The 22,514-nt window shown below is 53.5% G+C and overlaps 1 protein-coding gene across 1 annotated transcript in view; it reads left to right on the top strand.

The window, feature by feature from the left end:
• Positions 1-22,514, top strand: part of SORL1 (sortilin related receptor 1) — a 53,309-nt gene that overhangs the window by 2,312 nt on the left and 28,483 nt on the right. Inside the window, exons 2-12 of the mRNA XM_085316731.1 lie at positions 9,895-10,059; positions 11,691-11,816; positions 12,356-12,517; positions 13,746-13,813; positions 15,453-15,633; positions 17,883-17,984; positions 19,019-19,188; positions 19,469-19,661; positions 19,963-20,080; positions 20,633-20,706; positions 22,349-22,437. Coding sequence (XP_085172857.1) covers positions 9,895-10,059; positions 11,691-11,816; positions 12,356-12,517; positions 13,746-13,813; positions 15,453-15,633; positions 17,883-17,984; positions 19,019-19,188; positions 19,469-19,661; positions 19,963-20,080; positions 20,633-20,706; positions 22,349-22,437 — 1,448 coding nt within the window. The remainder of the gene's footprint in view (positions 1-9,894; positions 10,060-11,690; positions 11,817-12,355; positions 12,518-13,745; positions 13,814-15,452; positions 15,634-17,882; positions 17,985-19,018; positions 19,189-19,468; positions 19,662-19,962; positions 20,081-20,632; positions 20,707-22,348; positions 22,438-22,514) is intronic.

Here is a 22,514-nt window from a genome sequence, read left to right as displayed (position 1 = left end):
GGTGAGGGGCGCGGAGCGGGGCGGGACCCCCGGCCGGGCCGGGCCGGGCCGAGCCCCCGGCGCCGCAGGCGGCTCGGGCACTTGCTGCGCTCGGAGTAACTCCGGCGCCTGGCGGAGGTTGGGGGGTTGGGGGGCCGAGCCCCCCTTTTGTCGCCCGTGCCGCACAGCCCGGCTCGGGGGTGGGGTGYGGGGCGGTCACCCACCCGCGCGGGGGGGCCGGTGGCTGGCAGAGCAGTCCTGGCTCAAAGAAATCAAAGCGCCTGCGGGCTGCCCGACACTCGCCCCTTTTGGAAACGGGCAGGTATTTAGGGATGAGGCGCTCCTGCTTTCTGTTTACATGTCACCATTTCCCCATCCCTTCCTGTTTTCCCCTAAACCATCTCAAACTAGTTGTACTATTGATTCGCATCTTTTATTTGCGGGTTCATTTCCCGGGAGATGAGCGGCTGCAGCTGCTGGGCAGCCAGGGCTATGTGCACTAGTGAGACAGGCCGGGGTCTTTCCCTGTGCTAGCTCACGGAACTGGAAAGCGGGTCCCTGTGGCTGGGAGTGGGCAAGTTGTTGGCATCATCTCTTCAGCCAGAGATGCTTGTATTAAATGTTTCAATGCTTAGACTAAGCAGAGGGAGGTGACTTCTTGTAGCAGAAGAAATTGCTTTTTGCTGGGCACCAAACCCTTCGCCATATGAAGGATTCCACTCTAAGCTGCAATTCTGATCRGTCTTCCATTGCTCCTTGAAAAGAGAGAGGAGTTGCTCATGTCAAAGACATGGAAATTAATTCCTGAAAGTAACCCTGCTCAGGCTCCAACAAGCAAGTTTTGCCACCACTCCCTCTCCCCCCCTTCCCCTGATAATCCCTTCAGGGCTGTCATAGGAGGTATTACACTAGGGCTCCCAGGAATGTTGCTACAGGAGGCTTGCAGGCTGGAAAAGCTTTTTGTGGATCCTTGTTACCCTTGACTATGCTAACGTGCTCTGTGTGACCTGCCTTTCCTGCGCTGCCCGCGTCCCACCTCGCGCCTSGGAGGCTGCAGAGGGGAAGCGGGACGGCCCCCGGGAGGAGGCAGCACGCTGCGGTTAGGCTGCCTGCCTTCAGAGGCAGCTGCATTTGCCTCCTTAGCTGCCACTACCCCTTCCTGGTGCCCTACAAATTCTTCTTTTCACTACTGCTAGGAAGCAAAAAAAGCCAGCCAAGAGGCAGGACTAGCTAGGGCAGTATTTGGGCTGCTCCCAACCCCCCTACTCTTGCTCCCTAGTTTTAAAGGCCAGGCAAAGTAGTATCTACCCACTTTGAAAGATCTGCTTTGCCTCCCGCTTTCCYAGCATTTTACGGATTTTGAGAGAACACAGCAACACTATTTTAGGAGTAACAGGATATTTGTCTTATCTTTGAGATGTTTATAGCATTTTCCCTTCAGCCTCCCCATGGCTTTCACATAACCCACCTGAACAGGTCAGGTGGAAAGCTGCTTTGGCAGTAGCAGCCTCTATAGCCTTGACATGTAGCAGCAAATCTAAGAGGCTGCAGTAATCCCAGCGCTATCCAGAAGAGGACAAATAGGAAGCAGTGGGAGTTAAACATCAAAGTTTCCCTCTGTTTGGTCTTTTCTTGTTGCCTTAAGCTTTCAAAAGGGATTTGCCTGGAGAATTGAGTCACTCTGGCTAGCAGCAAGACATGCAGTTTCAGACTTGAATACAAAAACTTGCCCTTCCACAGCTTTGGGGCAGGATGCGAGTATTTTAAAACCCAGGTACCAGATGTCACCAGGACAAGTTTATCAGCTGAACACTACATTTCTGAGTGGTTTCAGGCACAGCAGTGCTCTTCCCCCTCTCCCAAGCTTTACAGTTTTTTCAATCATTGTCTCATTTAAAAAACAAAAGGGAGGGAGCCTGCATGTCCCAGCCTCCATTACAAACCCAGCCACACAGAACCGCAAGCACGGAGGAGGACATTGAGCTGTGCGACGCRGTGCTCAGAGGTCTCGTGTCTTGCCAAAAGCACCAAGGAATCCCCATCTCTCCCAAGTCCTCTAACACCTTCAGAAAATCTTGCTATCAGAAAAGTAGCCCCAAGAAGAAGGGCATCAGTGAAGGGGAGAGCAGTTGGATGGAGCATCCAAGCGCCCCGCAGGGACCCCGAGCAGTGCAGCCCCTTATCTGGGCCACCTTGCTGCTCCCGTGTTTGGCAGGCTGCTCAGCCATATGCCACGAGCTGGCTCCTGCCCTTTGCAGGCTGACTTGCAGTCCTGACACTGGCTTGTGCCAAACGAAGAGATGAAGGAAAAAGCAGCAAGAGGGCCGTGCTGCCTGTCACTGCTGCGGGGGACAAAGGCAGGGGACAAGAACAAGAGGCACACGCTGCACAGCCACGAGCAGGGTGGAGAAGACCAAGTCAACACCAACTTGGGCTCCTGAGGAGCCCAACTCAGCTTACCTAGCGCTAAGTAACAGGCTTTTAGACTCCTCACCCTAAGAGCCAAAGCCACAAGCACAATTCATCAGTCTGATTTCCAGGTTGGACCACCACAGCCGTTCTCCTTCCCCAGGCAAACTTGCCCTGGCTGCACTTAGGGCTATAGTAAAGCTTTCTGAGAGTCTCAGTGATAAGTCCAGTAACCAAAAGCCCTACGCTTTTGTGCCCCTTCTCCAGTTTTTCTTACTCCAAAGCCACAACAACGGAGAGGCCGAGCCCTCGGCTYGGAGGCTGTCAGCTTCCGGACAGAGCAGGTTTTGTTCCCTTGCACAGCCCTCACCTCCACGGGACTTTGGCAAGCATTGCAACAGAGAGATCATTGTGAGCGAGGCACCAGCGCGTTGCAGGTCGTTTCTAGACTCCCACGGTCTGCGAGAAGCACCCCTGCGGCGAGACAACTGCGGGGGACACCCYGCGGGGCGAGCAGCGCCAGAGGCCCTCCAGGTAGCCAAGGCGCAGCACCACACGCAGCCCAAGTCCCAACAGCACCGAGGCAGTAGGTTACCTACAGGCCTTGACAGCTTCCTCCTTTGGCTAAGCACGCCTGGAAGCAAGCACTAGGCTCCAGGAGTGTATGCTTAAAAGGCATGTGCTAGCTGTCCCCGTGGAAAGCCCATCCCCTYGGGGAGAAAGCCAGCCACGAACCGTATAGCCTGCAAGGACTTAGCTTTGTGCAAGAGAAAGGCAGCAGAGAAGTCGCTGCTAGAGCCGCATACCTGTGTGCTGGGTCGGAGCGCCCTCCGTCACGCTGAGGCTCAGTGTCCTGCGAGTGTCATGCCACAGCCAAGGCAGGAAAACAGAAGTGCCAGCGTAGGAGGTCAGCAGCCATCTCCCTGCCCTGAGAGGCAAAAGAAAGGCGAACGGTTAGAGACAGCACTTAAACTGCTGTGCTGCTGGTACAAAATAAAGATCAAACCGCGATGCACAGGCAGCCCTTCCCCTGATTAGAAGCACCTTCTTTGGAAAGCATTTATCTGCAACCTCCCCCAGAACCGCACAACTCACAGGAAACCTTTGATTAGAGCCACGCCGGGACCCAGGACATCTTATCTAGCCTCTGGCTGCTCCTGCTGCACAAGCTTATGCTGTTTGGTTACTGCTGGGAGGCCTCGGGTCGTCCTGCCTCTCCCTGCGCGCGGGGAGCATCCCTTCGCACGGCCCTCGTCTTTGTGCCTCCCAGGCCCTCTCTGCAGGCACTRTTGCCTGGCTTAACATCGGCTGATCCCTTTCCCCCCTCCGGGATATACTTCATCCTTYGCAAACTGGCTGTTTCCTGGTGATAACTAATCCTGCCTTTGAGGAGAAGGAGCAGGTTTTCATTATTTCAAGGCCATCTACCATTTCATCACATAAGGGCAAAATGGCCTGTTATCACCCCACCTGCCTTGACCATGACATTGCTCTGCCCATCCTCACTTGTGGAGACCTGAAATGACTTCCTCAGCTGCTAATACTTGGAGCACTAAGTACTGCTGCAGCCTGCATTAGATTAAAACCACCACCACCCCTACGATGAGACTCCGTGAGCTTTAAAAYACCCAGTTTTTCAAGACAACAGGGAAGAATTCAGCTTCTATTAAAACAAAACCACCRAGCTGACTTTATGTGGGAGACGTTAACATCTCAGCCGTGCAGTACGCTCAGATCACAGGGAAAGTCAGCCCCCCTCCCCGCCCCAGACCAGCCTTCTCCCCGAGCTAGGGCAGCACTCCCAGCTGGGGCGTTTCACAGCAGCACTGCGGCTGCTCAGGGGCAGTTTCACTTGGGTTTCAGGAGCCCCTTGCTCCTGGCCCCGCTGAAGGGCTGCCCAAGCACACAAAGWCCAGAGGCACCAGCAAGCTTTTTCCTTTTGAGGCCATTAGCACATCTTGGACAGAAAGCCCATCTTAGCTCTCTTTCCCTCCCAACTTGTGAAGTGGCAGAGAGCCCTTCTTGGGGGAGATACAGGAACGTGCCTAGCAGAACAAACACCACCCAGCTACACAAACAGGGAAATCGATTACGCTACATTTGAAACGAACCATACTTAATTCTGACCTAGTTTGCCAGTCCRGAGATCTTCCCAGATTAGAGTTTACCCTTCCAGCTTGTGCACTGAGTCGTCAAGCAGGGTTTCGGCACAGGCCCCCAGGCACCACATCCTTTTACTTTTCCCCACTTGGAGATACCCTTCCCCATCACTGCCAGGGCCTTGCACACCTGCCCAGGGCACAGGCATCCTGCCCTTTTCTCAGCCATCCTGAGAACATTCCTCACTTGCTTTTCACYAGAGCTCAGCAGGGAAGGGAGCTTCTGGAAACTCTTTGGAAATAGCATTGAGCCACAAGGTTGCTGTTCCTGGCACTGACACAGGTGGAGAGGTATTTGATTTTATTGTGCTTTCCCTGCAGAATAGCCAGGCTCAGTGTTTACTGCCTGGCAGGTGCCTAGCAGGTTCTGCCGTGGACTGAGCAAGCAGTTTCATATCCTGAGGGCATCACTTCAGCTTCCCATAGCAGTTGTGACTAGCTCACCGTGTGCTTCAGCAGGAGCACTTGGACACTTTCTGCAGCCTTCAGTGGTGCCTATGTTCAGAGGGAGCCTCTTTTGCCAGCCCTTACCCTCAACTGCCTTGATTTCCCTTAGTATAGGTTAAGGAAAAGGCAAGTTCTCTGGGAACTTCGGATTGAGGGAATTGCCCACCTCTTAGGTAGCCAAGCTCCCAGCTCTGCTCCAATATTCCCCCCTCTGATACTCTTTTCCATTCTAGAAACAGCACAAGGAGAGCTCTCTTGGTGGTAGCAGAGAAAACAACTCTGCTACCAGATGATTTCAATATTAACAAAATTATCATGGGCCTGGCACTCTCTGAAATGAGTCACCCATGTTTCATATCAATGATTTCAGGCCCTGGCATTTTTCAGTCCAAGCCACAAGCAGCATTATGGCAGGCACAGACTGTATTTTAAAATATCATGGCAGGGATGGAAACAGATGCTTGGGAGCAGAGCAGAAGGTACAGTAATGAAGCTGTAGTGGGAGTGCACGAGGAATGCAGCGTGCCTTGAATGCAATATCCACCCATCACAGGCACTGCTTCTTGACTCATCCGTGATGCCAGGCTATTGCATAACCCTTGCTGGGGGAGGTAGGGAGCAGGGAAAGGGAAGCATTTGTGCTACCGCATACAGCAGGTTCGAAGGACAGAAAGAGGAGACTGTCGAGGAGACCTTGCCTTAGAGGACCTGTGTACCAGCCCAGTGCTAACAAAGCAGCTGCTTCACTTCTCACTCCGTTTTGCATCAGCACACAGCAATATGCTAACAGTCTTTAGCCTATTTCAGACTCCCCTGGCTGGCAGGTACAAAGCATTTAGCCGACTCCTTTTCTGCAAGGTTCTCCTTAGAGTCCTTTCCACCCTAATTTCACCACCTCAAGTAACGGAGCATTAGCACAGATTTGTCCTAGTCTTTATATCTACCTGCATTGTCAGAGGGACCCAAGTCCATAAGCTGAGAGCTGGAGGGTCTAATCCCTTCCAGACMCCATCAGCTTTCACCTGCAGCTCCTGCCCTTGAGCAGCTGCAGCCCCACAAAACAGCCCTGCCTCACTCATCTCAGATGGAAATGTCAGCAAGATGGGAGCCCACAAAGCAGCAGCACAGAGCCTAGAAACRCAGCACCGCTAAGCTCATTTGCTCCTGGAGCCAAGATCCAAGCCATAAGCAACACTAAAGGTTTCAGCGGCCGTTCAAAGCCGCACAGGCCCTTTACTCTCCAGCATTCTCACTTGTCAAGCCATGGTAGTAGCCACTTAATTACTCAGAAAATATCTAGGAACTACATTTGTTTTGAAGCATCCCATTTACAGTTACATAGAACCAGGACAGGAAAAACGTGAATGATCCCTAGGAATCTTTTTTGCACAGCTCAGGTTTTGCAAAGTGTTGAGCTGCAGCCAGCAAGTGTTCTCACTCCATCACTTTTTTTTTTTTTTTTATTAATAGTGGGTGCCTAGGCCCATCCTGGGGCCCAAGTCACATAGCTGAAGTGCTAATTCATGACAGAATAAACCCATAGACGCACACAGTTCACTCCTAAGCCCACTCAGTACCAAGAATAGCCCTAATGGTGTCCTAATACTTGTAATAACGCCTAACACTTGAATGTAATGACAAGTCAGCAAGTGTGTAATGTTTTTTATTTGCAGTTCATCACAGCTAAAGGGTGTGATATCTGCATGGGGAGATTAAGCTTCCTACACAGAGCAGCTCGGCCACACCAGTGGCTGAAAGGCAGGGATTTATAACCTGCTGGTGATGGGAAGGTCTGAGATATTCCCAGCTAGCCCACCTGCAGCCAGCACAAGCAGCTCAAATGAGGTGTGCACATTAGAGCCAGTTATCCTCAGGCCAGCGCGCTCTGTTTTGGAAGCCCAAGCTTTAACTGGCATTGTGGTTTGTCACGCACACCAAAGCTGGAGACTCCAGCCGTGAGAGCACGCAGCGTGGACCAACACTGAGAAATAGCCCTGCCTGCAACTTCGCAGCCCCTGGTACAAGCCGTTGGGAGGTACTTGCCAGGAAGGGGCTCTTGCACACTGGCTTTGCAGGCACTCAGCTTTGCTCAGCAGCAGAGCACAGCTCATCTCCTCCATGCTCTCCGGGAGCTTTGCAGTACGCACTACCSAGCCATCTCCGCACAGAGCCATCCCCTCAGCAGGGCAGTGCGACTGTTTCAACCCTCTGCCTTGCGTCAGGAATCCTAAAAATATTATCCTCCCCCCATCCCTCTCTTAAGAAGGGAGTGCTCCRGCCTTTACTATGTTCCTTGAAACCCTCCACAGGCAAGTACCTGCTTTGGAGCACCCTCCAACGTGACGCCGGCTCCAGTCGCCATCTTCTCAGCCAGTTTCAGTGGTTGCTGCATTTAGGGGAAGTCACTGTTAAGAGAAGAAAAAAACCTTGAGCCAAGTTAGCAGCATTATCTGCATTAACTGCAGATACAAGCAGCCTCCACTATGTCTTGGCTCCAGTYCTCCCCTCCTGGACTTCATTTGGCACCTCACATATTAGGAGGACAAATTAGAATTTCATGCATATTTTATATACACCTGATCACTTGGCAAAGACCAAAAACATCCCCATTAAGTGGAATTTGCACTAAATACTGTTTCCATTAAGCAACAGCCATTGACTGCTCATAGGTTCAAGCAGGTTGCAGGGAAGGTCTTCCCATTAAGAAAGGTGCAACACTTTGCAACACACAMAACCCTGCCGCACAAGCATCATCCCTGCAAGCAGAGCAGGGTTACTTGTGTCAGAGATAATAACAGCCTTAATTCAAAGCTATCCCGAAAACCTATTTCAGAGTAAGCATCCTGGTCAACAGGACATCAGACACTGTTAACCTGGGGCACAAGCCAGCACAACTACGTGGAGAGCAGAGACAGTGCCTCGCTCAGTAGCTCAGAGCCAGCCAGGTCCTCCTTTGTTAGGAGAGCTGTAACAAGACCATTAGCAGGTCTCCAGCTGAAGGGATGTCTAGCACTGGCTAAGAGGAAAACATGGGCCTCCTAACCCCAAAACTTACAAAACAAGGCATCCTTCAGGTAACACCTCCCTAATTTTCTTAAAAAAAAAAAAATCAGTAGTCTGGAGCCATTTCAGAGCTCTTCTGCTGGGCACAGCCCCTAACACTCCACAACAGTCTTCCTCCCTCCTACCGAGAAACCAAACCTTTCCCCCCTCCCCATGTGGCCTCTATATAGATGCTCAGCCCCAGCTGGGCTCCATTCAGGTCACCTGGCTCCTAGGGAGTAACGAAGCCCAGCTGTTCCCTCAGGGCTAACCAGGTTGCCCCTTCCAGCTGGCCTTTGCACACAGCTGGGCTTAATTGGCTTTGCTCCCCAAGGGCAGGCCCCTTGCTTTGACCGAGTGTGTATTTTTGGCCCCGGAAAAAAAGCTTTAGAGGCTTGTTGAGTTTAAAGCAAGRCGAGAATAGGAGTCCCTTGGGTTTTATGCCTTTGTTACTGTCCTGGTGTCACATTTCTTGCAGAAAAAAAATGCAAAATGCCTCTCAAAATCCAGTAGAATTGGTGACAAACCATTTTTGGCGGAGGGGACTTGAGGCAGACGTGTTCAGATAACGGCAGCACGTCTAGACTTTGGCTTTCCTTGGAGGAACAGGGAAAATGTTCCTCCCGAAGGTCTTTCCTTAAGAAGAGAAGCTCAGCAGGGTTGCTTCTGTCTCTTGAACGCACAACACTGACTCCCTGTCACTCTGCCCTCCGAAATAAAAACGAAATTCCTTAGAAATTAATAAAACCTAGCTCTTCATGTAAAACAAGCAGCCTCGTACTCGTGCGGYGCACGAGGCTGCTGCTTGCTTGCTCTGCAGCTGGTGCTGCCGGCTGACCTCAGTCGCTGCAGCGCGGTGTGGTCGGGTGCTGCCGCGCGGCCCGGTGCCGGGGTCACCCGCCCACCCGGCAGGGCAGGGACACGGCTGGGGACACCGGGGACCATGCCGTGCCACCCCAGCGCTGCTTTCTGCTGCCGCTGGCTCTAGCTGTTTGGGTTTTTTTATTTTTTTTCTCCTTTCCCTGAACCGTTTACATAAGTGGGATTTGAAGACTTCTGTTTTGCTCTCCTCTCCCCCCCCCCCACCATATCCTCGGAATAGAGACCTTGTTCTTCCAYGCGTTTTGTTTGCCGGTCGGTGGGGGAAGCTACAGCGTGCCGCGAGCAGCGGTCCTCGCCGAGCGCCGGGTCAGCAGGGCTTTCGGCAGCGCCGGTGCCCGGGCTGCAGCCGTGGGGTTTGCACCGAGCGGCTCCTGCACCCGCAGCTTCCCCGCCATGGCTTTCCCATAGAAACCAGCTCTTCGCGACCTGCTTTGTGCACACACTGCCAGATACAACACATGCACGGGGGAATAACGGTATTGCTTGTGATTAAGTGTGTTTTGGAAAGCTGAATGTCCTTCTCGGTGCAAAAGAGAGAGCTGTAGAGAAGGTGATTCTCTTTTCTTGGCCCTTCTGTTATTCAGGCTGGATTTGAACTGAGTTCTTGTTCCTAGATTTTAGTTTTTGTTCTCACCCACTCCCAAACCCTATTGCTCCGAGGAAGGAGCTTCCCCCGAAGGAGGAAAGCTGCCCCCCCTTTGACACGTGCATTTCCCCAGCATCTTCACGGTAGAGGAGCAGGGTGATGCTCACACACTCACCCCCACAGAAGACTTCTCTTAACTTCAACCATCAGGTAGCTTAAATACATGGCTGCAGCCATGACGGCCCAAGAGCCTGTCCTTTGACCTGTCCAGCCCTGCTCTGAGATTTGTAAAGCCTGGACACCAAATGTCCATGTGCTTTCTGTCTCCTTGACTGGCCAACCTCTGCTTCCACGTCCCCGGAGTTTCCCCCAGCTCTGCGCCTTTTCCAGGGCGGCTGCTTTGGCTCACGGCTCTGTGTCCCTCTCGCCCGTGTCCAGGTCAGCCTCAATGACTCCCACAATCAGATGGTCGTTCACTGGGCGGGAGAGAAGAGCAACGTGATCGTGGCCCTGGCTAGAGACAGCCTCTCCCTGCTGGGTCCCAAAAACAGTGACGTGAGTATGCCAACCGGTGTTCCCCAGGGGTGTCCGAAAGGCTGCTGGGCTAGCTGAGATGCTGGTGGCTCCTCAGCCCTTTAGAGATAAGTGCCTCTCTGGTGCCTGTTTGAAAGGTGAGAGGAGGGCTCCCGAGCATGAATTCAGAGGTAGAAAAAGAAAAAGTCTCTCTCTTGCCCCAGCGATTCGAGCCCCGGAAAGGCGGACTCGGCCAGCTCGCTCCGAGGCAGACAAATCGAGTGCCGGGATCTCTGCTCGGTGTTGCCTGTAAACCTCCTTCATGATGGCCCGTTATTTCCTGCAATAACGTGGCTCAGGAGGGAGCAGGAGGGCCAGCGGACTGCCGAGGCAGCGGGTGGGATCCCCGTCACTGGAGCCCCCCACCCCGCGTGGGACGGACAGACATCTGTCACCAGTGCTGTCCCTGGAGCTGACCCTGCCTTGGGGCAGGAGGACGGGCTGGATCAGCTGGCGAGGTTTCTGCTGGCGTTGCTCTCAGCTCCGTGCCACACGAGAGTGGCAGCCAGGAGGCAGGAGCGGGTCCCAAATTTGGGTGTAATAATAGCGGTCTACGTTCATGCGCCTCTCTTGCAGATACTCTCCTGCAAATCCCGCTGTAGTGCCTCTTTGCTTGCTTGCTAAAAACAGCTCCCTTGAATATAAAGAAACGTGATGCTCATGAGAGGTGGCAGATTGACAGCTCTAGGGACAGTTGCCCTCTTTAGCTGCTGAATGATGCAGTGTGATGGTAACGGCGAAGCCTCACCGGACTGGCCCCTGCCAGCGTGCCCTGACCTGCATCTTGAAAATCAGGAGGCTGCTTGTTCTGCCAGCCCCGTAAATCCCAGGCGGTTTGAGGGAGGTTCCCAGGGAGAGCTGACCAAAAGCACCCAGTGCTGGGGTTCCTGGCGGGTGGACACCAGCCCGGGAGGAAGCCAACTGAGACCCTTTGCAAAGTGTTCGCATGGACCGTCGCACAGGGGTGGCACGGCGGTAGCTCTTGCCGTTTCAGGCTGGAGTCAATCTGACAGATTTCCCCAAAAACAGAAAACGTGGCCTGCGAGCTGCCGCCTGCGGGTGGGAAGGGTCATAGCCCTGCTGGGGATGCTGCCCTGCACGCCAGCGCGGCAAACGTGCAGAGCTCGCCTCCGAGGGCAGAGCTTGTTGGGCCCTCCCTGTCACCCGAGTTACGTGACAAACATTTGGGCATGCATGCTGTTTGCATTTATTTCCGTGTTTGCGTTGGTTCTGGCTGGGGGCAGGAGGAGGATTGCTGGTTTCTCCTCCCTCTGACTGGTTCTGGCCTGCGTAGCAGTGACTTATCTCTGCCTTCGGCCAGGATTGCAAAAGGATTTTATCCCTCGGTCTTTTGCCGCACAGGCTGTGGACGATGCGGGAGCGTCGTGTGTTGTGGCATCTCCTGATCTGTTCATGGAGTACCTCCCTTTTTTCACCGTTAGCGCTGCCTCTTGAAAGGCGTGTGGGCTTTGTCCTTCCTCTCTCCTGCTACTCGGTGGCCTCTTTCACCTGCTCCCCCCCTGCAGTTTCCTGAAATTTCAATAAATAGGAGGAAGAGCCAGAGTAGAAACCGGACCGCTGCAGCTCCTCATGCTGCAACTGCTCCTTTGCAGGTTTACGTGTCCTACGACTACGGGAAGAGTTTCAAAAAGATTTCGGAGAGGTTCACCTTCGGCGGCGGGAACACGAGCGAGGTGGCCATCGCGCAGTTCTACCACAGCCCGGCGGACAACAGGAGGGTGAGAGGCCAACGGGCCCCAGGAGGCTCGCCTGTGGGGGCCGCGCCGTGCCGTGCCGTGCCGTGCCGTGCCGCTGCAGCCCTGCTCTTGGAGCAAGGGTGGTTATGCCGCCGCGACTGGGCTTATGATGTTAAAGGTGACTGTTGGTGTGAAAGGAGTACGTGTGAGGTATCCTCATGGCATCCCTTGCGTGCTTGCGCTGGTGGAGCTCCGTGGGGAGCGAGCTGCACGCTCACTCCCCGGTGTCAGTGCAGTGCTGCAGAGAAAAATATTTAAGCGTTAGTACACGAAGGTCACCTCTCTTCTCCCTCAGCCCTCCCTAAGGGGAGGGTTGTCCTCTAGGTGAAGCAGTGGAAGCGGGCCCTCTCCCCTCCATGGAAATCCCCCTCCCTAAAGCCAGGCTGAAGCAACGGCGCGGGCGGCACATTCCTCCTCTCCRGAGTTTTTCCCCTCAAATGCTCCCCAGGAACTCGTGTCTTCCTCGGTCACCTGCTGGATTGAGTTCTGCCCTGATGTCCTGTCATTCGCTTTCTTCCCAGTATATCTTCGTGGACGCCTTCGTCCCRTACCTCTGGATCACCACCGACTTCTGCCACACCGTTCAGGGCTTCTCCATTCCCTTCAGAGCGGCAGACCTCCTCCTGCACAGCCGCAGCCCGAACCTGGTCCTGGGCTTCGACAGGTCGCATCCCAGCAAGCAGGTGAGCGTGTCCCACCAGGCTGCTGCGGCGCCTGCCCGAGCCGCGCCGCTCCTGCCCGCGGTCGTGGGGCGATGCGCCTCCCTTCGCTCGCCCYGCTCCTGCCCAGCGCTAGCCTCCTGCTCCTGAGCTGCGACACGCTCTTGGAGAGGGTGCCCACGGCCACGCTGCCCGGCCCGGACGGCCCTGAGGGTTTGTGCTTTGCTGGCCCCCTGCCCCGGAGGGTTTCTCTTCTCCGACTGCTGCGTGCAGAGCCATCCCGAACGGGCCAGGACGTCCTCCTCTCGGAGGGCAGTCTATTTACTGACCTCTCGTGCAGCCGGCAATATTATGTCTGCCAGATCCCTGCTTTAAAAGTTCCCTCTTCCTTCGCGTGCGCTGGTCCTTGACCGTATCAGTCTCCGCRGGCTGCATCGGTCGTGACTCCCGGCAGAGCGCTGCCAGCTGGGGCAGCGATGGCCTTTGGCRCCGACCTGCCTGGCTGCCTGCTGCCTCCCTGGCCGGGACGGAGCGAGCCGGGAGCAGTACCTTCTTTTTAGCGGACTGTCAGGTYGGATGCTGTGGCTGGAGTCCGGCGGGCCGTGTGTGCCTGCCTGCAAAAACGAGCCGCAAAAATGGCAGCTCAGATGCCGACACGGTGCTTGGGAAAAGTAGGGCAKCTGTCAGGCACACGGACCCTCTGAAGAAGGGGTCGGGAGAAGGGCTGAGGTGCCTGCAGGCTTGTGTGTTTTCCCCTCAGCTTTTCTTGGTGCAATAGAAGATATTACCTCTCCTCGTGAACTTTGCTCTACTCATACTTGCAGCTCTGCAACGCTGTGCTGTTGAGCTGGGTGTTATAACCGGCTCCGCGAGGGAGGCAGCTCTGCCCAGACATTTACCTGTGCTCCTGCACTCTATGAGGACATTAGAAAAAGTTATTCCTATTTCTAAGCTAGTGTAAAACCGAGCGGCTTGACAGACAGCAGGAAATCCTCGTGGTAGGAGACCGAGGGGAAACCATCTCCTCTTCGGCTCCTCTCCGGTGGTGGAAAGTTTGCTGTTGCTGCAGGCACCGGCCACGTGAAGCGGCGTCGCGGAAGTGCGCGCGGTTTGCAGTGTGCACACAGCCGGCCCGGGGCTCGGGGCCCCGGAGGCCTCTGCCCTTCTGGCTGCGCAAGCTTTGAGGGTACCTGAGGCCTGCGTGGCTCCAGGACACAAGTCCCACTGGTATCTCTGATCTTTTCCATTGCAGCTCTGGAAATCAGATGATTTTGGCCGGACGTGGATAATGATTCAGGAGCACGTGAAGTCTTTCTCGTGGTATGTGTCGTACCTTTGTGTTACTGGCAGCCTCCGTCTCCCCTCCTGCAGCGTTCAACTCTCCGCTCTTTGCCTCGTTTCCTGCCTTGCACAAAGCCGAGAGCGGGGTACCAAACTCTGCTCCAGCACGGTCCCTCTCCTCCCCTTCACCGAGTCCCCAGCAGGGCAGCAGAGGCCGTCGATGGGGATTTGGCGCAGAGGGAAGGGTGTCAGGCACGCACTTGCTTTCTCCTGCGTTGGCCGAAGTCCCCGCACCAAAGCGTAGCGGGAGGGCCAAACGGCGCTGCGCCGTTTCGGACGTGGGGCCGGGCTAGGGCTCCCGCGGGCRGGGAGCTGGGCGTTCCCCCCGTTTGGGTGGTCCCAGGGCTGCGCTGCTCTCCCGGGTGGATGTGGTTTCTTCTCGCTGTCTGCCTCAAAGCGCCGTGCTGTTCTGACGTGTGCTGATGCCTATCTGCTGAACAATATTATAACCGAGATCTGAGAGGCAGATCTGGAGGGAGCGATTTGCTCTTCTTTGTGGGAGACTCTGCACTGCAACTCCTGTTGAGACCAGGGCTTAGACTTCCATGGAGGTGGGATCTGAACTCTAATGTGGCTTGCCCAAAGCCCCTCGAAATCCATCATTGCCTATCCATTTGGGGCTTTCATCTTGCACGGACACTCACCTGTAGACCCCTGACTGACTAGGCGAAGAGCTTTTGTAGTTTCTTTTGCCTGGTCCTATCAGTTATTTTCAAGATTTAAAAACCGGCTTGCAACAGTCCATTCTCTACTGTCTCGACTGGCCTCGGTGAAGGAGGTTACCTGCCGAAGGTAGAGGGCAGGGGCTTCCACCTGGCAGATTATTTTCCTTGYCCTGTTAAAAGCCATATTATGGTAGCACTGCGTCACCACCTTGCTAAAGCTGCTCGAGGCAGACTCTCACTTGAGGCTGTGTCTAGGTCTCCCTGTGCTTGAGTGGTGGAGTCCTAGGGCTCCTTCTGTGAGATGTTGTGGAGACTCGTCCCTTGGCCTTCTTGGCAAAACCGCTAGTCCCAGACTCACCGTATTTCCTGGCCTCCATGGAAATTGCCTTCTGGCAAATCAGCTGTCTCTAACATGCAAGGGCCGTGCTCAGTTCCCCCTTCTGTTCTTTATCCCCGTCTCTGTAGTTTAACCACAAGCCTTGCAGCGTTCAAACTTGCAGTTTCTTCTAGATTTCCAGCTCATCTCTTCAAAGTCACATAAGAAGGGACATAACTAAACAATCAGGGTTTGAAAGATCTCCAAACCAAGCACTCTTGACTTTAGCTAATGCAAGAAACACAGAGATCCAGATAAAACAGTGAGGTACACGCCCCCCCCCCCACGTATATTCCATTGCATTCCATAAATCAGATCCAATCCCTCTTTCCTAGGGCTTTTCCAAATTTCCGGTAGGCGATGCAGAACTGTCTCCTTCCCCACGGCTTGTTCGCTGACTCAGAGCCAAGCTCTGCTCCTCAGGCRAGCACCGAGGGTGCTCCCACTTCCTCTCGGCTTCTTGCACACTGATCCCATCTCTTGTTAGTTCTTTGCCTTTCGGAACCTGCTGCCTTCTGCGTTGTTGGGTCAGTGTGCAGCTAACAAAGCTCCTTCTTTTCTTTTTTTTTTTCCCTAGGGGTGTTGAGCCTTTCGATAAGCCAAATACGGTGTACATAGAGCGGCACGAACCTTCTGGGGCTTCAACTGTCATTCGCAGCACTGATTTCTTCCAAACCCGAGAAAATAAAGAAATAGTCCTGGAAGAGGTTGAAGACTTCCAGCTCAGGGACAAATATTTGTTTGCCACAAAGTCTGTGGTAAGTACCAATGGAGTAAATCACTGCTGGGGATGATGACTGACATTTCAGCAAGCTTCTCGCGCTTCTCTCTGTGTCACTGGGATGACCCTTTTTCATAAACTGTGTTTTGTCAGCTTAGCTATGAGAAAAGCACAGGCACTTCCTTTCAGCTCCGGGGGCCAAACACAAGCTCTGTTGTCGACCCAGACAGTGCTGTGGAAAGAACCTAGCTGCACTGCGCTGAGAGCCTGATGCTCCTTCTCGATTAGCAGATTAAAGGAAGTCAAACAAAGCAGCCCCCAGCTGTCACGGCCAGCGCGGGCAGCAGCCCTGCTCTGAACCAGGGCCTGTGTCCAAAATACGGCAGGAGCCTTTCCCAAGGGTGATGCTCCTGCCCGTGGTATCGCATGGCCCGCAGACTGTGCGTGTGGCTTCTCAGGGTGCCTGACGCTGCCTTCCTCGCTTGACCCTGTGCTGCAGTGGRGAGCGCACCACCAACACATCCTGCTCCTCCAGCAGGGCTCGGAGCGGCAGCGTTTTCGTGCACTTGGTTTCAGTAAGTTAGGCAGAAGTAGGTCAGACTGCAAAATGCTGAAACCCTGGAAAAAACAAAAGATGCCTGCAAAGAAAGGCAAGGCGGAGGATCACGGGGGTGCAGGGTGGCAGCGAAAGGACAGGGGAAGGGCCTTGGCAGCTCCTCCGTTAGGAGACGACTCATCAAAAGGGATTACAGTCAAAAGTGGAGCAGATCCAAAAAGCCTAGCTTACTGCAGTCTGGTGAGAGAGCTGGGTTTTAGTTTGCTTTCCGTAGCAAAGAGGGTGTAAGCGAATAAAGGGCGTCTTTCTGTCCTGCTGCAACCCAATCCCCCACTTCTTTCTGAAGCTGTAGGCCACTTTCAGACGAATCTGAAAGACAGACAACATCGAGCACTTTGTCTATGCTTTCACTAAGGGCAATTCCTCTGCAGATGGTCAGAGAAAGTGCGGTGGGGAGGGCTGCTGTGTGCATCCTAGAATTTAGAGAATGTTTTTCTTTTCAGAAGATGCATGCATTGYTTTACCTCCCCTGCTCCTGCTGTCGAGTCCTTTTTAACAAGTCCAWTGCCATTAAACCATTTAGCGTTTTGTAGGCAGTTAGCTCTGTCCACTGCTTGTGCCTGAAGTTAACAGAGGACGGGTTTGAGGAGCGCTTTCAGTTTCTCAAAGATATCTCTTGCAGGTAGTTGACAACTTTTAGAACCCACCAGCCTGGCATTTTTCCTGATCTGAAGCCTGCTGGGGTTTGAAGAAGATTTTATCTAGGTTTACTGTTGGTGTGAGGTAAAAATGAAGGAGATGGCATCAGKCTTTGCAGAGAAACAACCCCATCAAAAGCCAGACTCAGGAAACTGAGCTGTGTGAAACAGGAGTGAAAAATCATCACCTTTTAAAACATCAACGAGATTTGGGGGTTCTTCTGAGCTGCTTCCTCCTTTGGAGAAAGGACGTTAGCCTGGCTGGGTCTTGCTGGATCTGGAGCTGAAGTGGCCAGCTACCCCTGCACTGGGGATCGAGTGCTGTGCATGGAGCGGGATCGAGCACGGARCCCTGGCTCTGGCCGGAGTCGCGCGGGGTGGGAGCTCGGCGCGGGAGCCCGCGGCAGGCGTCTCCGCGGCAGAGCCCTCCTGACTCCCGTTCCTTTCTGTGGGAGTCCCAGTTGCTTAGCAATATAGACCCTTGGAAAATCAGGCCGCTTATTTTTGGAGCCTAGATCTGGGTTTAGGTTCTCACCATAGACATCCCACGTGAAAAATATTGCCCCCACTTCCCCCCCGCCCTTAACACTCATTGCTTCTAATTGCCTCAAATCGTTACAAACGTGAAGGAAARCCCAGAGACTGCTGCACAGAAAAAGGAGGAATTAAACCCAGCCTTCTTACCTCCGCCTGACCTGGCAGGAGGGGCAGTGGGAGGAAAGGTCCTGTTTACCTGATGCTAATCAGCCAGCAGCCAGTCTTTCCAGCTTCCAGGATGCTGATAAGGACGATCATCTACTTAAAGATACAGCAGCCTTGAGCGGTGCTGGTGCCTCCCTAGCCAGGAGGACTCTGCTTCCTCCAAATAGTTTTTTGGTGCTGGGCAGGGGTGGGGGGGCCTCATGGGCTTGCTTGCTTCCCCGGCCATGCGGCTTCTGGGTTTGCCCCAGTCTGCCTTTCAGCTGGTATGGGAGACTAGTGCGATTTTGGGAGCGAAGCCTGTTCCTCACGTCCCTCTCTGCTCTTCTGCAGCATTTATCGGGCAACTCGCAGCCGGCCTCAGTGCAGCTCTGGGTGTCCTTCAACCGCAAGCCGATGCGAGTGGCCCAGTTCGTAACCAAGCATCCCATTAAGGTAGGTGGGGTTTTCCAAGACGGCCTCCTTGCCTTGTCCTTTGCCGCGGGTGCCCTCGGATGTGACGGGCAGTTCTGCGCGATAGCGAGAGCTTGGGAGGACCCTTGTTTCACTTCGCACCGGTCAGGGGTTTGCCCCCTTTGCAGCAGAGTGAAAGCTAATGTGAAAAAGTCCTTGGGGTTTAAGCAAAGGTGACTTTATTCAAGTGAATCATGTACCTGCCACAACGACGTGTACTTGAAAGAGCGGAGGGACTATTCTGGGCTAGTACTGACTCGAGTACGTGTCTCTGCAAAGAGACAGCCTCTGGCTCCTTCCCAAGCAAGTGGCGGTGGCTGGGAGCAAAGCCTAGATTTGCAGAGAGGGGTTGATCTCTGTGCTTCATACCGTGGCTCTGTCTTTGGAGACATAGGAGCCTCCCTGTGGCACAGGGCACTAGGTCACTGAACGTATATTGGTTCCACCAGCACAAGCTGGCCCCAAACAYCTGCCTTTTTTGCAGACAGAGAGTGCCCAGGGGGACAGCCAACGTTTACAAAGAGTCTGTGATACTCCTCCAGCAGGAAGGTGTATCCAGACGTGCTGTGGCTTCCCCAGGCAGGTGGGGATGGAGGAAAGCTCTAGCAATGTGCTCAGCGTTTGGCAGACAAGCAGGGTGTGTTTCCTGCTACGAGATGCCCTAGGCCCGCTTCAAGTTCAGCCAGAGAGTYGACACCGACCAGGCTAGGCAAGCCAGGCTGCGGGGGAAGGCTGCTGGGGACWCTGCAGTGCTGAGCTACTCTAGGAGGGGCTTTGCCAGGGATTTGGGCTTTGAGGAGAGGTGTGGAGGGCAGAAGATAGAGATCTCTGGTATAAAAATGCAAGGGAAAAAGCAGAGGGAAGATACRTGCTTGCCAAGTGAAAAAAACAGAAAAGGGTAGAAGGAGGAATTACTTTTAGCTATCTAAGAGGAAATGCTAAATCAACTGATAAACAAAGCCTGTTTGTACAGCCGCGCATATAAAGCCTGCCCGTTTGTCCTTTATGTCCCAAAGGARTATTACATCGCTGATGCGTCCGAGGACCAGGTGTTTGTGTGCGTCAGCCACGATAACAACCGTACCAACCTCTACATCTCGGAAGCAGAAGGCCTGAAGTTCTCCCTGTCTTTAGAAAACATACTCTACTACAGCCCTGGAGGAGCGGGGAGTGACACCTTAGTCAGGTAACTTAGGATGCACTGACTTATGATAGGGCTTGGCTTGATGGTAGAGGTCATGCTATCATCTSCAGTCATCATACCCACAGCAACTTGTGGGAGGCTTGATGCATTTGATGGCTGGGCTCAGTATGATGGGCTGGGGGATAGAAGAATATTGGCCAAAACCTCCTTTAGGAGCTTTTTGCTGCATTTWTCAAAGTATTCCCTCAATCCGCAGTCTTTCTCCACTCCAAAATCCATTGAGGCCTGGGACTGATGGTACCACACGTGCATGTCCTTGCAGGTATTTCGCCAATGAGCCTTTTGCAGACTTCCACCGGGTCGAAGGCGTGCGGGGTGTCTACATCGCCACCCTGATAAACGGCTCATTCAGCGAGGAGAACATGCGGTCCGTCATCACCTTTGACAAAGGGGGCACCTGGGAGCTGCTGCAGCCGCCGGCATACACGCGTTACGGCGAAAAGATAAGCTGCGAGGTAACGCTGAGCACAGCCAGCTCACCGGGCGAAGGGCAGAGGGGCTACCAGAGAAAAGGCTTCCTGTAAAAGAGACGGAAATGGCAATCACAGCRGGGGAGACGAGAGCAGAGAGGAGCCTGAAGCCATCTCAGGCAAAGCTTTAGCCCCGCTAAGACAGCGACAAGGTTCCTCTTGACTAAAAGGATCTCGCTCCTTGTCCATCTCCCAAAGCAGATGCTGAAAGTGCTGGACMGGATGGGACAGGGGCATGGTCAAATGCAGGATGAAGGTTTAATGTCGACGTGCTTTGCTTTTCCAGGCTTCTCAGGGCTGCTCTCTCCACCTGGCGCAGCGGCTGAGCCAGCTGCTGAACTTCCAGCTGCGCAGGATGCCCATTCTCTCCAAGGAGTCGGCGCCGGGACTCATCATCGCCACTGGTACCGCTCCCCTCCTCAGAGCCACGGGCGGGCTGCAGGGCCTGGAGTTTGGAGGGCATTAAGATCGTAGYGGCATCTAGTTTTTATAAATAGTAAAAATAGAGAGTTTATAAAAATTCMATCAGAATGTGTATTTTGCCATCTCTTCTCCATCTGCAGTCCCGGTACAGTGATTACAGCATGTACGTTTTACTGCACCGTGTGACATTAGCAACCTTCCCAGTTGCAGTCTGTTGCTCTTTCCTGCCACTAGCCAAGTGAGGGGTTTCCTACCAGTACAGAAATTAATGTCTGTCTCGCCTTTTTATTATAGAAAACCATTTAGGGAACATTTGCAAAACTGAGAGCACATTTTGTTTTATCATGTTTATAGCCATATGTTTCTCCCCAGCTGCTTTTAAAACTCGTAATAGTCTTTAAAATAGACAGGAATTGGTTTATACTATGAAAAATCAGCTCCTCGATCATTGTCATTATACTCGCTGTGAAAAAGAGTTTAGAGGTGGCTGGCTTCATTTTAGGTAATCGCTTTGTATTTTCTCRTTCTCTTAGGCTCCATTGGCAAGAACATGGCAAGGAAAACCAACGTGTACGTCTCGAGCAGCGCTGGAGCAAGGTGGAGAGAGGTAAGGTCTGCCTGGCCCCAGGCCATTTACTTGTTTTTCTCTCTGGGATTTCCCTCCTCAARGGCAGGCGCTCCAAACCCCAGCCCTTCTGCCTGCCGGAGTGTCTGGAAAGCCTCTGGCGTCTTCCAGAAAAATGAGATGTTGTTCTCGGTTTCTGGAGAGTTGGATGCTGTTTACTAAGTGGGTGTTCTGGGCTGCGGCGGTATTTGTGGCCTGCCTGTACATTTTGATGCRAGTGTAATATGGTATTTTGACATCTGTAAGCTATTTAATCCTGTGAATTCAACGGCCGCGTTTTCCTCCCGGTAAGTGCTACGCGGTTTGGGTTAACAGCTGGGCGGCTGGAGCGGCGGTGGGGACGCGCCACAGGTCCGGCTGTTGCCAGAGCCCGACGTGGTGCGAAGGCTGCCCGGGAGCGCGGGTGCCTCCGAGCGTCAGCAGGGAGAGGCCGCGGGGACCTGGCTCTGTGGGGCCATGGCGCTGAGACAGAAGCATGCACGGCTGGGGAAGGATACCCAGAAAGTGGAGACTTCCACGCCCAAGGCCTCCCCGGGCTCACAGACAGTGTTCTGCAGAAGTGCAATTCAAATGCACGGAGGAAAAGCGAACCTACAGTTAGCAATGCCGAGCTGCTGAGTTACTCAGCCTCCTAGTGCGCTCTGCGGAGGTGCGGAATGACCCAACACTGCTTTTTCAGCTGAGAAATAGTCATACAGCTTTTTCCTCACGGCTTTTGGCAAGCAGCTGCTGAAAGCAGGCTGGACGGCTTATTGGCCTCCAGATCACTCGTACGGTCTCAAAACGCAAAAAGAAAGAAACGATATATGCAGTGCCCTTTGCAGGAACGTCCCCGAGCGTGTTAGTGTGTACTACCAGTGGAGTCGAGCATGTTTGCGGTTTCTTCCTGAGCTGCACTGAGCCTCCCAGATAGGAAAGCAAAGGAGTGATTTTGTATTGGTGGTCACAAGCTAGAGCAAGAGGTGACCGTGAAATACAACAATTTTCTTACCGGGAGTGGATGTGCAGGTTGCCTGCAGGGAGTGGTTTTTGCCTGCCATGGCCCCATTTATCTCTCAGTGTTTAAAAAACCTTGCAGATTGAATAACAAAACTTATCTGAAGTCTTAGGAAGGCAGCAAGTCCCTGATGAGCATTCAGAAACCTTTGTAGACAAGAATYGCAGACTTAGAGGGGGAGAGATTGATTCTGGTTTCATGTAACAGCACTTTTTCAATTAGTTCTTACACTAGCCTACAACATGTGGGGAGGAGAGTCCAAGGTACAGTTCTGCTCTTTAACACAGCTACATATTTAGAGAAATTGGGCTGACTGCTCTTGACAACAGATGTTGGCCCATAAACACTTGAYTCTCTAGTGCCTCCAGATATTTGGCTCAGCCCGAGCGACCTGAAATGCTAGCATGGGTCAGGAAGCATTTCTGACAGAGCATGCTTTCCTGCAAAGCTTTTCCCTTAATTCAGCGTAGCTTTGATGAGTGTGAGCTAAGCTTGAAGGCAAGGTCCTCCTAGTGTGCTTGAGTGTGTCAGGGTCTCTGCAGCAAGACTTTGAGGGGTGTAATGTTCTGGCACCCCTTACCTTCATGCTCTGGACTTTTCCCCCCTTGCCACTGTTTCTCTTCTCAGGCACTGTCTGGGCCCCACTACTACACTTGGGGTGATCACGGTGGCATCCTGGTGGCAATCGCACAAGGCACCGAGACCGACCAGCTCAAGTAAGTTACCTGGTGGAGCCCTGCAACGGGGCTCGGGCTTCCTCCGGGCAAGCATTTGGCCAGTGGCCTCGAGCAAG

The sequence above is a fragment of the Rhea americana genome, unplaced genomic scaffold, assembly GCF_003343005.1.
Source record: "Rhea americana isolate MKP2758 unplaced genomic scaffold, rheAme1 scaffold_48, whole genome shotgun sequence".
Lineage (NCBI taxonomy): Eukaryota > Metazoa > Chordata > Aves > Rheiformes > Rheidae > Rhea > Rhea americana.
This window is presented reverse-complemented; position numbering and strand designations above follow the sequence as displayed.